The following is a 15,808-nucleotide window of genomic DNA, read 5'->3' as shown; positions in this document are numbered from 1 at the left end:
AAGAATTTAGCCTCACCTGATTTTAAAATTAAGAAACAGAAGGGAAAAAAATCACACCTTTATTCAATAGAGAAACAAAATAAGTGAACCAGAGATTTAAAAAAAAAAAAGTTGATAAAATATGACTGACCTAGATATCCCTGGCAGCTAGTCACCATTAAACTCTAATCACAGTCTGCTATATGTGGGCTGTATCTTAAGATGTTCCCTTTTATCATTTGTCTTAAAAAAAATCTAATTACAAGAGTAGCCATTATTTACAGATCTTAGTTGCTCTTCCTCCATCATCTCTTCAAGGGCACCTAGGAGTCATAACAACCACCAGTGGGCTAATTGCCCTTAGGTACCCAGGAAAGGATACCAAAAAGAAAAACAATAAACATTTTATTTCTACCCAATATTACTTGAATTCTAAGGTTATTGGTTCTCTATTCGATAGAGTCAGGTGTGATCAGATGTGTTCTTTTGGAGGGAGAGGGTACTGGGGCACTCAGCCACTGAGCCACATCCCCAGCACCCTATTTTGTATTTTATTTAGAGAGAGGGTCTCATTGAGTTGCTTAGCACCTGACTTGGGCTGAGGCTGTTTTTGATCTCACAATCCTCCTGCCTCAGCCTCCAGAGCCACTGGGATTACAGGCAGGTACCACCTGCAGGGCTGGATATGTTCTTAAGATCCTCACAGGTATTCCACGTCTTCAGACCCAACCATTAACTCTTCACCTCCAAAAATACCTATGTGAAGATGGAGGGCTGAGCTATCACTACTACCTTCAATTCCTTTATATTTTCAATATATTTAAATCCATTTTTGTCCTTCATCAAACATAAGTACCTATTATTTCTAGAAACAGTTTCCACGAACAGAATCACCATGACAGGAAATTAGGGAAGGTTGGCAGCTTTAATATAAAACATGCTGTCCATATTAATGTAGAAATCCATCGTGTATCTCCAAATTAAATCTGAGCATGCTGATCTCTGCACACTCCAGGAGACTAAGCATTCCATGCACTTGCAAAAACCATTTTCATTTTAATCCTAGAGATCTTCAGAACTCAAATACCCGAGGAAAGCTAAAGGCTGATGTAAAATGCGGTACTTTGTAAGCACTATGCTCTTTTAGCTATTCCAAATGAGGGCATGGGGTGGGGGGATACATCTACTGTCTCCAAAATCCTTTGCTGCTAGTTCAGCCAGCTGGGTGTGCTTGTGAGAATGCCACCATTTGCCATTCTTGTGAACCACCGTCTCTACTGTCCTTTCTTTGATTCAGAGAGATGTCAGAAATGTGTGCCTGGCTTCATGAGTCACCTAGAAGTCATTTCTATGAAAAGCTCGTTGGCAGAATGCTACTAGCCACACAGCTGAGAGATGCAAATGTTTTCAAATAGCAGCTGACAAGACAAGATTGTTGAGAACCCTTCTGGACTGTGACAGCCAGGAGAAACAAAAGGCCACATGCCAATCTCACTGCAGGCAGAAGGACACAAGGCACTTGAAAAGAGAGCAGGATAGCTTTTAGGTTCACTTTACTTAGAGAAAATAACCGTTACCATGCCATCAAAGGGCATTACATACTCGGGTCTTATGGCCATTTCCGCATTAGTTTAACAAGCACGTGCTCACTAGCTCGGGTCAGTGATCTAATTTCACACATGAGGGAGAAGACCTCAGGGTGGGGAGGGAAATACACATTTCCCAGGCCTATGGTGTTAATGATGGAATCAGAAATGAACTGAAAACTGTGCTACATTTTACAATGCCTTCCCTCCCTGGCTTCTTAGTTGATGAGCTGGCTTCTAAATTTCCTAATGGGTACTTTAAGTCTTATCTCCTGTGAGACTTTGTAATGATAAGAAAGCATGTAAAAACTCTAAATCTAGAATTCTTAACTCAGGATCTACGGAATTATTAAAGTAAAATGCAAACTTATATGTGTGTTCATTATGTGCACTTTTCTGGATGAAGAACTAACCATGTTCATTAGATAATTTAAGGAGTCTACGGCCCACAAAAGATTATAAATCACTACATAATGCTATATGTCAGAAGCCATGGTTTTTTAGCATTACATTCATCTGCAAATGCTATAAGTATCCTGCTTTTTGTCACTCCATAAAAGTCAGTCTTTATAGCTATTTATGTATCTTTCTTGGTTGAAAAACAATGAGGTAAGAGGAAAGAACTAACTCTCATTTCTCATCAAAAATTCAATTTTGGTCAAATAGTTCCTGCTGAATCACAAGTTGCAAATAGCAGCAGCCAGAGAGCCTGATGGACACCGTCCATCCGCCTGTCTCGGTCAGCATTTACTGATACTAAATAGCATCACCTCATATTCAAAATTAACCTTGAAGTTTACAGCAAGCCCTTCCTCAAAGACCCAAAAGCCTTTTCCTTATATTTAATTCCAGTCAGTAAGAGATAAAGATTAAAGATTAGATTCCTTTTTTTTTTTTTTTTTTTAAACAGAAGGGACAAATGGGACCCAGGATGTTGACATATCTATTCAGGACATCACACATTAAGTCACAAAATGGGAGACTTGTTATTCTTCCTTAAAACCCTTGGGGCTCGAATTGTGGCTCAGCAGTAGAGCGCTTGCCTGACCCGGGTTCGATTCTCAGCACCACATAAAAATAAAGGCATTGTGTTGTGTCCATCTACAAAAAAGATTCAAATTCTCTCTCTCTCAATCTCTCTCTCTTTAAAAAAAAAAAAGAAGAAAAAAACCTCTCACCTGAGGGGCAAGATGGTCAGCTCCCAGGGCTGGGTCAGGTCTCTTCTGGCTGATGGGCACCAAAACATGCCTCCTCCCACTGTCCAGGAGGCCCAGCGAGCCCACAGGGGGACAGACAGGGGAACACACGGTGCTACTGCACACCCACTGCAGAATCACCAAAGCTTGAAAGATGGACAACACTGGCATTCTAGTTCCAGGACAGGTCAAGATTCGACCATGCCCCTCTATCTCAGGCATATTAGAATTTTCTGCCCCATCTAAGCAGGGCACACAGAAGAAAATTGATAAGTCCAACTGCCCAACTGCATCCCCTTCTTCTTTTTTGTGGGGGGGACAGGGATGAACCTAGGGCATTTAACCCCTGAGCCATATCCCCAGTCCAGTTTTTAAAATTTTGAGACAGGGACTTGCTAAGTTGCTTAGGGCCTTATTAGGTTGCTGAGGCTGGCTTTGAACTCATGATCCTCCTGCTTCAGGCTCCCAAGCCACTGGGATGACAAGCGTGTACCACTATGCCCAGCAAGCATCCCCTTCTCTTACCAGTACACATACCTCCTTCCTCTGGTCAGCCTCTGCAATACCTGTTAAAATGCTGAAGTTCCCTGGTCTAAACTTCTGTGTCTAATAGAATGCACCTCATTATAAAACTGATAACCACTGAGACTACTTTCTTGAGCTGTTTGTTCTAGAAGTAAACTGAGAGCCTGTTTGTAGAGGCCATCTAAGGCCTCTCCCCTAAGCTAAGCAATCCCAGCTCACGATTGATTCTTTACATCCGCATCACTTCTACGATGAAGGAAGGTTTTTAGGCCTCAGGGATTTTAACAGCAACATCACACCCTGAGGGATGAAGAACAATATGTCTGCGTGGGCTGTCATAAAACCACTATGTCAGTGGACATTAAAAAAGTTGCCTGAGAACATCTCACCTTTACCTACCCTGTCCTCAGTCATCTGAAGTTACTACAGTAGAAGAAGACTCTTCAAACACATTAAATTTAAAGACTATTAAGTCTTAAAAATAGCAAGGTGCGGGGCTGGGGATGTGGCTCAAGTGGTAGCACGCTCGCCTGGCATGCGTGCGGCCCGGGTTCGATCCTCAGCACCACATACCAACAAAGATGTTGTGTCTGCCGAAGACTAAAAAATAAATATTAAAATTTAAAAAAAATTAGCAAGGTGGGCTTCTCACTCAGTTTATTGTGTTCTTCCAAGAGAAAGTTCCATTTCCTGGTATTGGCATCTGTAATGAGAAGAAAAAACAACACTAAGCCAACAGGACACATGGCCCTCCTGCTGGGTCACCACACTCGCTCACTCCCTGGCTTCCTAACCCTCCACTAAACCATAGTGACAGGGATGGTCACATGCTGGGCACTGGGGATAAAGAAATAAAGAGCACTTGCCCTTGAGGCATCCACAACACACCAAGAGGGAGGACTGCAAAGATGATAATGATCATGGGTTGTAAGGGCTGTGATAAAAGATGCTACAGGACACATGACTGAGGATGGCTCAGGTCACAAATGCCCTGGATCCAAGATGGGGATGACAACTGTAGCTTACATTTACTCGCCACTTACTTTAAGCCAGGCACCATGCCAAGAAAAGCCCTGGTGCCATCTTACCTGCCTCACAACTCCATGCAGTGGGCTCTGAGACTAGCTCCATTTCCACATAGGAAACAAACTGCATGTGTTCAAAGTGGTCAATCCACCTACGTTCAAATTACAGCTCTGCCTCTTACTGCTGTGTGATCTTGGGTAAGCTCTGTAATACCACTGTGCCTCAATTTCTATATCTAAAAGATGAGGCCACTACTGGGTTATTGTGAGGATTAACATGGAATTTACATGTAAAATGCTTATAAAAGTATGCATTGGGTTGGTGGCTCAGTAGTAGAGAACTTGTCCAGCACATGTGAGGCACTAGGTTTGATCCTCAGCACCACATAAAAATAAATAAATAAAATAAAGGTATTGTGTCCATCTACTACTTTAAAAAAGTTTTATATTAAAAAAAAAGTATGCCTGGAAAATAATGAACATTCAGAAAGCTGGTTCTTTTTTAATTTTTTAAATATTTTTTTAGTTGTCAATGGATCTTTTATTTAATTTATTTATTTATATGTTGTGCTGCAGATTGAACCCAGGGCCTCACACACGCCAGGCAAGTCCTCTACCGCTGAGCCACACCCCAGCCCCCAGAAAGCTGGTTCTTAAGATATTGCTATAGTCACTATTATGTCATGTGCTAATTAGTAAGTGTAGCATAAATTACCTACAATGTTAACTAGAAGGGGGAGCATCTTACTACCCAGCAGTGGCTAATTTTTTAATTAGAAGCATTTCCCTACTAATTTACTATTTGAGAAAATCAAGAAGGTTTGGATTTTGTAAATGCTATCTGAGCAGCAAAAGTCAATTCCCCCTCTAAGGTCATTTCTAAAGAAAAAAAGAAAAAAGCATAATGGACATAGGCCCAATTGAGGAAGGTAAAAGTAACAAAGCCTAAGTGGCACTGATGGGAGGACCAGACCAGAGATGGTCTTGAATGTAGGGGCAGCAGAGGAAGCCTCTGCCCGACTACAACTTGTTCTGATGGCAGCAGAGCAGCAAGTGGGGAAATCCATGAGGAAGAGCTGTGGTCAAGAAGCCCACCCTGGTTTCTGGAAGTCTGGGTGAGCACAGGATGGGCTATTGATATTTTAGTCCTATCCACTCACCATATAGCAGGCCAGGTTGGGAGCAATTTCAAAAGCGGGTGGTAGATACCCATCATGTGCTGCCTTTTAAGGATCACCAACCACCAGCTAAAGCCAAACATCTGAGTAGGCGAGGAGCAGGGAATCCCAGGTCTCACATGAGCAGCTCACTTCATGACCAGGCCTCCCACACCCAAACCCTGCTGAGCAGCCCAGGCTCCTTAGGTAAATTCTGCGCAGCTAAAGAATGGTGACTTCTGGTCACCATCTCAAGCTCCCTGGGGCCCAGACTCTGATCTAAGCTCTCAAGAGCAGAGATTCCACAGTGACATCTTCCGTGACCTTGTCTGGAATGGGGGCCTCACAGGCATGATGTTTCCAGGGTTTGTTTTCTACTTGCCTAAGGAAAAGACTAAAACCCTCCCAAGAATGGGAGAACATTAATCTATAAAATTCAGATTGTTTTTTAAAAACATCATGGGCTGAGCTGAGGAGGAAACCCAGGATGAGCCCCAGGAGTCTAGACTCCAAAGTTGCCCCTGCCCTATTCTGAATGGGCAGCTTTTAAAGAACCTCACCAAAAAAATAAATAAATAAATAAATAAATAAAGCAAAACCACTCTACTTTAGCCAGTGTTTTTCAATCTGGTCTGATTATTAGGTTTGCTTGAAGATTTTTAAAATCTTTTTAAAAACCAAGGCCCCAACCCCATCTCTGACCATTGAAATAAGCACCTCTGGTTGGGAAGGAGGCACCAGTGTGCCTAATTAGAGAAACTAATGAGCAGTCAGAGAGCAGACCCAGAAGTATTTTCAGACTGAGGCACTGTGTCCCCCTGACCAGCAGCAGGACCAGGGAACTTGTCGGAAACAGGTTCTTTTTTCTTTTCCCCACTCTAGAGCTACACAATCAGAAACTGGTGTCTGATAAGCCATATTTTAACAAGTTGTACAGGTGGTTACCATGAATGCTCGGGTTTGCAAACCACTGCCTTCATCTACAGAAAGGCATATTTTTAATGGCAACCAATGTTTTTATGTTCAGACAAGGCTAAAATGGAAATACATACTTTTTAATGACTTAAAAAGGAATTTATGTATTTGTACACAAGATGACACAGACCAGGTGACTAGGGAAAATTGTGGAGTCTTCTCTCAGGAGGCCTTAAGAATAAAACAGTCCCCACTGTGTGTTCACCATCTGGAATAAGTGAAGTGTCATCTTTCTATAGCAAAGAGGCAGAACTAGAAGGTATGATCAAGAAAGTCATTTTTGAGCCCAGTGCACTAGCACATGCCTGTAATCCTAGCAACTTGGAACGCTAAGGCAGGAGGACGGCAAGTTTAAGGTCAGCCTCAGAAATTTAGGAAGGCCTTAAACAATTCAGCAAGACTCTGTCTCAAAATTAAACATAAAAAAGGTTGGAGATATGACTCAGCAGTAAAGCACCCCTGGGTTCAATCCCCAGCACCAAAAAAAGGTAATTTTTAAATAAAGATAGAGACACTTCACTGGGATCACAGACCACTCTATAATCACACAGAGACCAATTACTTGCCATATTTCCTGGAATCCATCTGTTTAAATAGAGCGATCAGGTCCTCTGAATAGCTGACGTCTACCTCGAAGCGGGCCCGGGAGATGAGCATGCATCTCCCTTTGACAAAAGCAAGGGACGGAGCTGAAGGAAGGCTGGCGTATCCCCCAGAGCTGCCACCAACCCCTTCCAATGGCTCCAGGGTGATTGTGGGGAGGCGCTGAGCAGCTTTCACTGTGAAAGAAGAGAAAAAAGACAGAAGTGACAAGGTGGACAACTCTGGGCAACTTTAGTGTGGCCTAGGGTGACAAGGTAAGCAAGAAAGTAGGGTAGGGACAAGGTATGTAGCAGATAGGTGAGAAGAGATACTACTAGGCTAGGAAGGCTTGCAAGTGTCCTTTAACTGGGGCTTTAGGAATTTCCATACTTATTGAATGTGACAGGTGCACGATGCACACCTGTAGTCCCAGCTATTTGGTAAGCAAAGGCAGAAGGATCTCTTGAGCCCAGGAGTCTGAGGCCAAACCAGGCAACATAGCAATACCCCTCTTAAAATCAACACACACACACACAGAATATAATTCTTCTGATCAAGTTTTTTAAATTAAAAAATAAAGAATTCAGCAATTAACAAGGGGAGAGAAACAGTTCACTGGAATAAGTAAACTTGGGTAATTTCTGATGTAGTACTGGAGAAGCCACTGAAGACAACACAGCACAAATCAGCCATTTAAACCCTATTCTTGGGTCACTACTCTGACATTGGCTTGGAGAATAAGGGAACGAGAGACAGGACCGACAGGCCACAAATGAATGTTTCTAAACATAATTTCATGTATCACAGTTGCATTCTGTGGATCAACAGATTTGACTGCATACAACCAAACAGAAAGAAACAAACTGCACCAAAGGGCAAGACAACTGAGTAAAGATATTTCCAAAAAACAAAAACAAATCTCATGCTTTAAAAAGTATTAAGGCCATGAAATAAAATATATATATAAATGTAACCAACTCAATACAGCAGAAAAAATGACTAGGAAACACTGGAAGAAATGTTCAACTTCACAAATACTAGGAAATATAAGAAGTTATTTTTTATTTACCAAAGTTACAGAGGGAAAACCAATTAGACATCTGCATTGCTAGTTGGGAATAAAACCTCTGGAGAAAACTTGGCAGTATACACATCAGCTCTAAAAAGTGATCATAATGATCCAACTTCTAGGAATCTATGCCAAGTAACAACTGAAAACAGACATATTCTTGTTCACAGAGATGCTCCTTATAGCTGGCTGGAAGACTGGGGAAAATGGGAGCAAATTAAGCAGTAAGAAAATGATTCAAACAACCTGTGGCATATTCATACACTCAATGTTATGCAGTCATTACTATTTTTTAGAAATTCTGGAAAAGGCAAAAGTTGAAAAATACTATTACATTCAATAACATGAAATCATTTATTGTTTGTTTTTTGATACCAGGGATTGAACCCACAGGGGCAATCAACCATTGAGCCACATCCCCAGCCCTTTTTATATTTTATTTAGAGACAGGGTCTCTCTAAGTTGCTTAGGGCCTTGCTAAGTTGCTGAGGCTGGCTTTGAACTTGCAATTGTCCTGCCTAAGCCTGAAAAGATGCTGAGATTACAAGCATGTGCCACGCCATCTGGTTTCTGAAATCATTTTTTGAAGGTCACAAGGACACATTATTGTAATGGCACCTGTGTTTGCATCACTCAGAATTAACTGTTAACATTAATTAAAATAATTTAGCAGGGCTCTAAGCAACTTAATAAGCCCGTGTCTAAAAATAAAAATATAAAAAATAAAAATAAAATAAAAAGGACTGGGGATGTGGCTCAGTGGTTAAGTGCCCTTGGGATCAATTCCTGGTACCAAAGTAACTAAAGAAATAATAAAATAAAAAGGCTTGTGCTGAAATAGTATATCAAAAGGCAAGACAAAAATTACATACAAATATAAAATTTGTTTCTTTTAATGCAAAATAAAAGGCTGGAGGAAGAAAACCAAAATGTTAATAGTGGCTAAGTAAGGAGACTATAAAGCATAGTTTTTCTTCTCTATTGTGTTAATGCTCTGTGTGTACTATAATGAGTGTGCAGTACAGTTAAAGCAAAATCTGGGGCTGAGGTGGATCAGTGGTAGGGTGTGCGCCTAGCATGTGTGAGACACTGGGATGGATCCTCAGCACCACAAAAAATAAATAAATTAAATAAAGGTATTGTTTCCTTCTATAATTAAAAAAAAAAATCTGGGCTGGGGATATAGCTCTATGATAGAACATGGGTCTAGCCTTTGCAAGGATCAGGGTTTGATACCAAGTACTGAAAAAAAAAAATTCTGTCTATTAAAATGACAGAACAATCATGAACTATATGAAAATTAGAAATACAATGACAAAGATTTCAAGGCAGAAATGCCAAATAATTCAGTAAACTTTACCTAAATGCTACATAGTGAATTTTGGGCCCAATAAACTGTTCTCAAAAAATAGATGATAATTCCAGAAGGTGAGGCAGGAGGATTACAGGTTCAAGGCCAGCCTCTGCAACTTAGCGACCCTGTCTCCAAATAAAAAATGTGGCTCAGTGATAGAGCTTCTCTGGATTCAATCCCCAGTACTGCAAAAATGCAACAAAAATACATGGAGCATTACAAAAAGCAACCATACCACACAGAAAGTCTAATGAATTTGCAAAAGCAGAGTCATCTCTCACCAAGCATCGTGGTCAGAAAACAGAAGTGAAAAAAAAAAAAAAAAGAAAAGAAACGAAACCTGATGCAGCGGGAATCACTGGTTTCAAAAGAGCAACTATGAAAATACAGGATGTCAAGACCAGCAATCTTTTTTGGGGGGAAAGGGGAAACAGCCCTTTTTTTTTTTTAATTTTTAATTTTGTGATAGGGTCTCACTAAGTAGCTGAGGGCCTCACTAGTTGCTGAGGCTGGCCTCAAACTTGCAATCCTTCTGTCTTAGTCTCCCAAATCATTGGGAGATGTGCTCCACAACTGGCAAGACCAACAATCTTAGCCTAGAGCAGTGGGTCTCCTTCCAATATGGTACAAAAATGAATTAAAAAGAGGGCTTCCTACAGCTGTGTCATGGGCTGAATTATGTCCCTCCAAAATTCATGCTGGATCCTAATTCCAAGTACTTCAGAATATGACTGTGAGATATAGCCTTTAAAGTTACATGAGGTCATTAGGGTGGGCCCTAATCCAGTATGACTGGTATCCTTTTAAGAAGAAAGATCCCAGAGATTTGGCCATGGGAGGACACAGAGAGAACTGTTCATCTGCAAGTCAAGGAGAGGCCTCTGAAGAAACCAACTCTGCACACACCTGATCTCAAACCTCTTTCCTCTCAGATTGTGAGGAAATATACTTCTGGTGCAAACCCTCCATCCTTACCCCATCTGTGTTAAGACAGCCCTAGAAAACTAATGCACCAGAGGTTACCAAAACATAAGAACAAGACAAGTAGCCAAGGCCAGGAGAGAGCAGGAAATTCTAGAAACTGTACTGCTGACCTCAAAGAATTCTGCCTCATGCCCCAAATCCACACAGAAGTGATCTGAGCATGTATGCTATCTTTCCCTTTTTTGAGCTGGGCAGGGGAAAGAACAGGTATAGAAATGGCTGCTAGGAAGGATGAGTAAAACAAGAGATGAAAGGACTTGGGGCTGTTTCATTGACAGAAGAATAGGCTAGGGGGCCAGGAAGAGGGGACAAAAACTTTCACATAGGACAGTCAACAAATGCTCCAAAGAGAATGGTGTATCCAGGGGCTAACAACAAGCAGACATAACATTGACTGGCTCCTGCCAGGGCAACCCTTCCCAGCACCTCTCTAGCCAGAGTACTATGGGATCTGGGGCTATGTGCTAAACGGTGACCTTTCTAGGAGCAGGGCACAGCATACTGCCTGTCACTGGCACTATCCAGTGGAAACATGCACTCTATGGCATGAATCTCAAAGGAAACTTGTAGGCTGTGTGACCCTGTATTAGCTACTCATCCTTTCTGGAACCGTTTCCCCATCCATAAAATGGTTGTTATAAGGAGTTAGCATAACTTAGGGGCTTATAACAGCTTAATGCAAAGAAGGGACCATAAAATGATAGCTTTTAGCTGACTGTGGTGGCCCATACCTAGAATTCCAGTGTCTTGGGAGGCTGAGGCAGAAGGATTGAAAGCTTGAGGCCAGTCTCAACAATTTAGTGAGAACCTGCCTCTAAATAAATTATACAAGGGACTGGGAAAGTATCTCCATGGTAAAGTGCCCATCCTCGGTGACAAAAAAGAAAAAAAAAAGTGCTAGCTCTTATTAACGTAAGCAATGACCTTTGCTCAAGGAGCCATCTCCTTAGGTTGGCCACAGTGGAAGGAGAATGAGGAGATGCACACCAGGAGCTAGACCTTTTGGTGCTAGGATGGCCCTCCAGAGGGACAAGGATGTACTCACTTACTCAAAGCACTGTAGTCAGACATGCTAAAGTCCCACGTCTTGGTGGCAGGATCTGAAATAAAACAGAAGGCTGATGACTCTTAATTTGTACTTGAACACTTAATAAAAGTTTGTTTTCTAGGGCTGGGAATAAAGCCAGTTAGTAGAGTGCTTGCCTCGTATGTACAAGGCCCTGGATTCCATGCCCAGTACCACAAAAAAAAGTTTATTTTCTGAATAAATGCCAAGGTCAACATAGTTGACCCACAAGCCCCTTCTGATTTACAAAATCTCTACAGAAGTGGCAATTAATTATTTTGTTTCACCTCAGGCCTGGAAAGTTATGGGCTGGGCCTTACTTAAGAAGGCTGAGAGCAGTTAAGATGAGAACTCAATTTCTCTGAATTGAGTTGAATTGAGTGCAAGTCAGGTAAAGCAACACTTAGACCAGTCGTGCTGAAGTGTGGCCAAGCTAGCCACGTCCGGCTCTCCCTTCCAGATCAATCAACCTAGCAGTCCCATTGATTTTAAAATGTGGGGGAAATCTACATTTTTTTAAACAAAAGTTTTTAGGCTTAAATCCTGCAATACATGCAAAACACCTGGCAAAGAAACTGGCTTCTTGGTAAATATTCAGCTATTCTTCCTATGGCCATGCAGTAGATCCTCAGTTTGGCAGCTGTCTGAGGCAATGTCTATTATAAAATAGAATAAGTTTTAATAACTGGATGGACAGAATGTGCCAGTGCACTCTTAATATTTATGAGAAACTGTTAGATTAGAAGAGACTCTAAAAATAGGAAAAACATCTGCAGAACAAAGGACTCATTACCATAACTTCTGCTAGGCAGACTCTTAAACACTTCGAGGAGCTGCTTATTATAGCCGATCTGCACCCGGAAACGATCTCCATCCCTTATGCATTTTCCCTGTGTAGAGCTAACTGCTTTTTGGAGTGAGGTCCCCAATTTCTGTTGGAAACTTCCTTCAGTCCTGGATGTCACACCCCCTGAGCCATGATGGATATCAGACATCCTCTGCCCTGAAGCGGAAGTTTTCACTGCCTTGGCCTCTAATTTAGGATCCCAGTGAGGCTGTCCAGAGGAAGAAGCTCGTGTCTCCTGGGAACTCTTTGCTTTGACCAAAGGCTCATGACCTGTGTTAGCAAGGGATGTTGATTCCATCTTATGTGAAGTCTGAGGATGACCTTGATCTAACTTATAGCTCAAGAGGAACTGGTTATGGACATTTGGAGGACTCTGTGCCAAAGGTGGAGAGAGTTCAGCAAGAGTCTTTTGCCTTGGTGGGCTGTGGCTTGGGCAGGCTGTGGACTTCTTTTCTTGGCTCTTCCATATCCCCGTTGCCTGCTCGGGTGTACTGAGCTGAAAATGGTGGGAATGATGAGGTCTTTGGTGACCCTGAGATGAATTACTGAGATTCTGTTGATTGAAAATGACACCATCGTTCACTTTCTTAGAAGGCTCTTTTGGGAGATTTTGGGAATAGCCTTGCTTAGACTGGGAAGGGTTGGCAGCAAGAGAGGAGCTCAAGGCTGTGCTCGTGGGCTGGTCTGCTGTTAACTTCTCGGCTCTACGAGCCAGAGCCTTTTGTCGATTTTCTTCAATCTTTTTCCTCTGCTCCTCTGTAAGGGTCAAGGACATTTTAACAGGGAAATGCTTATGCAGTAATGTTGACCTTTAATTGAAAAATTGGCAAAAGCTGTCAAAGAAAAAGATTGAAATAAACATTAAGTATGGCATACTCCAAACCTTTACTTTAACAAGCTTTTGTCTCGGGAAATGCATAAAAGCACAACTAAACTGTATATTAAAATTTCCTTTACAGTTTAAAAAAAGTGCACACACACACACATGCAGGTAGTAGGTAGCATATGCAAATATAATGATCCTGATGACAAAACAAGCACAAAGTTAAAAAGGTATTTCAATTGCAATATTATTCTCATTCTCATTCCCATTCCCAGCCAGTTATCAGATCCCAAGAAAGTTCTCCTGTGTAACCTAAATCCATCAGATAATGAGAAAGGTGACATTTTAAACTAGAAAGGATAATGGATTCGACAGAAATAGACCAAACAACCACATACCATGGTGTGACACTTTCTAATAGTCTCTTTCCAGCCTGGAAGAAGGAAAACAGCATTAGTCTCACATACACCACACACTCTAACTTCCCCTTTGCATTCAATTCTATTATCATCCCTGGTGAATCATCTATCTGTATGAGACTGAGCCCAAGACAAAGCCACGGGTATTAGTGTCTGACTTTCAAATGCAAAAGCCAAGTGACTCTCTCAGAGAAATAAGAAAAAAAGTAATGCTCATTTTGCAAAATCCAGATGGCACATAAAGATGTAAAGAAAAGGGGCTGGAGTTGTAACTCAGTGGTAGAGCACTTGTCTTGCAAGTGTGAGGCTCTGGGTTCGATCCTAGCACCACATAAAAACAAATAAAGGCACTGAGTCCATATACAACTAAAAAAAATTTTTTTTAAAGATGTAAAAAGAGTGAAATTCAACAGTAGTCTCACTAGCCACAACCTATTTCAAATTCAGAGTACAAGTTCAGTTCTGAATATTTTTCATGACATACTCAAAAGATACAGGCATTTATGACCAAGAAGGATCGTCCTATACATTTGTGCTCAGAATTTCCCCTCCACATTTTCCTACGAGCTGGGCCAATTTTACAATATTCTGGAACCAAGGAGCAGGACACCCATTTCTTCAGCTTCCACGCAGTGTAAGCCCTGCAGTGCTCCTAAGCTGACGTCAGGAGTACTTGAATAGCACAGTTAGGCCTCTGAGAGGAGCTGGAGGGCTCAAAGTTTCCTTCCCTGATGGGGCTCCCTTTAACCAGAGCCCCCCAAAACATCGACCCTCTGAGACGTTACACTTCCTTCAACCACCAACATTTAGGAAGGATTAAGAAGACTTTGTTCCCAGGGCACGGCAGCTCTCAGTCCTCCTGGGTAACACCCCCTGCCTAACTTTCCCACCAGGGCTCTCCTGCACTTCCCAACTCCCCAGGTCCAAGGCCTGATGAGTTCATTGCCTCGCTGGACCCGAGAGGTGAGGCCCTGAGATGAGAAGTCTCACTGAGTAGCCCCAATCCATAAAGCCATACCACTACATAGCTCGTCGGCCGAGGCGCGCCTTCGCCCCACCCACTCCTAATTTTCCACTTGGGTTTTCCCGTCCCCTTGGTCCCTTCCCTCCCCCCAGGCTGACTTTTGGTCTCGTCCGCCTCCGTCGCCCTCCTCCTCGCGCTCTCTCTCACCTAGTGAGGCCTAGAACACTAGCCGCTTTCGAAGCGGACTCCGAGGCCCAAGCGCGTCTTCAGAGCCCTCCCAAGGCAGTTTACTCTCTGGCTGGACGGTTAGAGGAACGGGAACTCCAGTGCTGCCAGTTCAGCCACCTTGTTGCAGCGCCCAGGCCTGAGGACTTGATTACGACCGAACTACTCTTCCCAGCGGGCAATGCGGCTGCAGTTCTGCTTCAGATAGTGGGAATGATAAGACCGGTGCTGCGTGGTCTTCTGGGATTTGTAGTTCATCCAGGAGCCTGGCGAGAAGTAGAAGAGTCGCAACGTCAGGGGCGGGGCCTAGTTCTCAGTTTTTCAAAAGGCGAAACAGCTCAGGATCCTGGAAACCTGGCATGTTGGGGTTTCCAAAACTGGAGTTTCTCTATTAGAGCTGTTTCCGGAGGGCATTCCAGACAGCCAAAGTGATTTGGTATATCTTAACAAAAGTATCTCTCGGAAGGTCTATTCCTAGTATTGCAATCCTAGCAATTTAAGTCCCACCGCTGCTCCAGCCCCCACCTTCCTGGACCAAAGGAGAATTAGCAATGCGGTTATCATTGTTATGTTGTCATCATCAGTCATAGTGTTGAACATTAATAGGGACTATCTCATTTAATCCATACTACAATTTATGGAACACAGATTATTCTTATCCTCATTTTACAGATAGGGAAAACGGAACCAGAGCTATCCCAAAACTTTCTCAAAGCTTTATTAGGCTAGTTTGTGATTCTGATTCCGAAGCCCCTGCTTTTATTGGACACTCTTAGAGTTAGTTAACCCCATTTCTGAGCATAAACACCTTTTCCCTTCTGCAATCAACTCCATTATTACTAATGGTGGTATCTTATTCTCTCATTTATGTACTGGTAAAAATTGCTTTGATTCTGTATTCAGACATTGCTCATTTAAAACAAAGAAATAGATCTCTACTTAAGGATTTGAAAAATGGCCAAGATATACTAAAAAAAAAAAAAAAGAGGAAGAAGAAGCATAGCAATATGTAAACAGCAATGTGTGCAGTTT

The 15,808-nt window shown here is 42.2% G+C and overlaps 1 protein-coding gene across 2 annotated transcripts in view; it reads right to left on the bottom strand.

The window, feature by feature from the left end:
• The window catches only part of Smarcal1 (SNF2 related chromatin remodeling annealing helicase 1), a 59,490-nt gene extending 44,548 nt beyond the window's left edge, over positions 1 to 14,942 (bottom strand). The window contains exons 1-6 of one of the 2 annotated variants that reach the window (XM_026402357.2): positions 14,759 to 14,942; positions 13,567 to 13,601; positions 12,292 to 13,178; positions 11,482 to 11,532; positions 7,010 to 7,222; positions 3,939 to 3,989 (exon numbers count right to left, since the gene is read on the bottom strand). In XM_026402357.2, coding sequence (XP_026258142.2) covers positions 3,939 to 3,989; positions 7,010 to 7,222; positions 11,482 to 11,532; positions 12,292 to 13,120 — 1,144 coding nt within the window. In that variant the 5' untranslated portion in view covers positions 13,121 to 13,178; positions 13,567 to 13,601; positions 14,759 to 14,942. Of the gene's footprint in view, positions 1 to 3,938; positions 3,990 to 7,009; positions 7,223 to 11,481; positions 11,533 to 12,291; positions 13,179 to 13,566; positions 13,602 to 14,605; positions 14,641 to 14,758 lie in introns of those variants that run through there. The other variant, XM_026402358.2, reaches the window with a different exon arrangement.
• Positions 14,943 to 15,808: the final 866 nt, after the last annotated feature.

This window comes from Urocitellus parryii, chromosome 1 (genome assembly GCF_045843805.1).
Source record: "Urocitellus parryii isolate mUroPar1 chromosome 1, mUroPar1.hap1, whole genome shotgun sequence".
In the NCBI taxonomy this organism is placed as follows: domain Eukaryota; kingdom Metazoa; phylum Chordata; class Mammalia; order Rodentia; family Sciuridae; genus Urocitellus; species Urocitellus parryii.
Note: the sequence above shows the minus strand (reverse complement) of the source record. Positions and strands in the feature narration are given on the sequence as shown.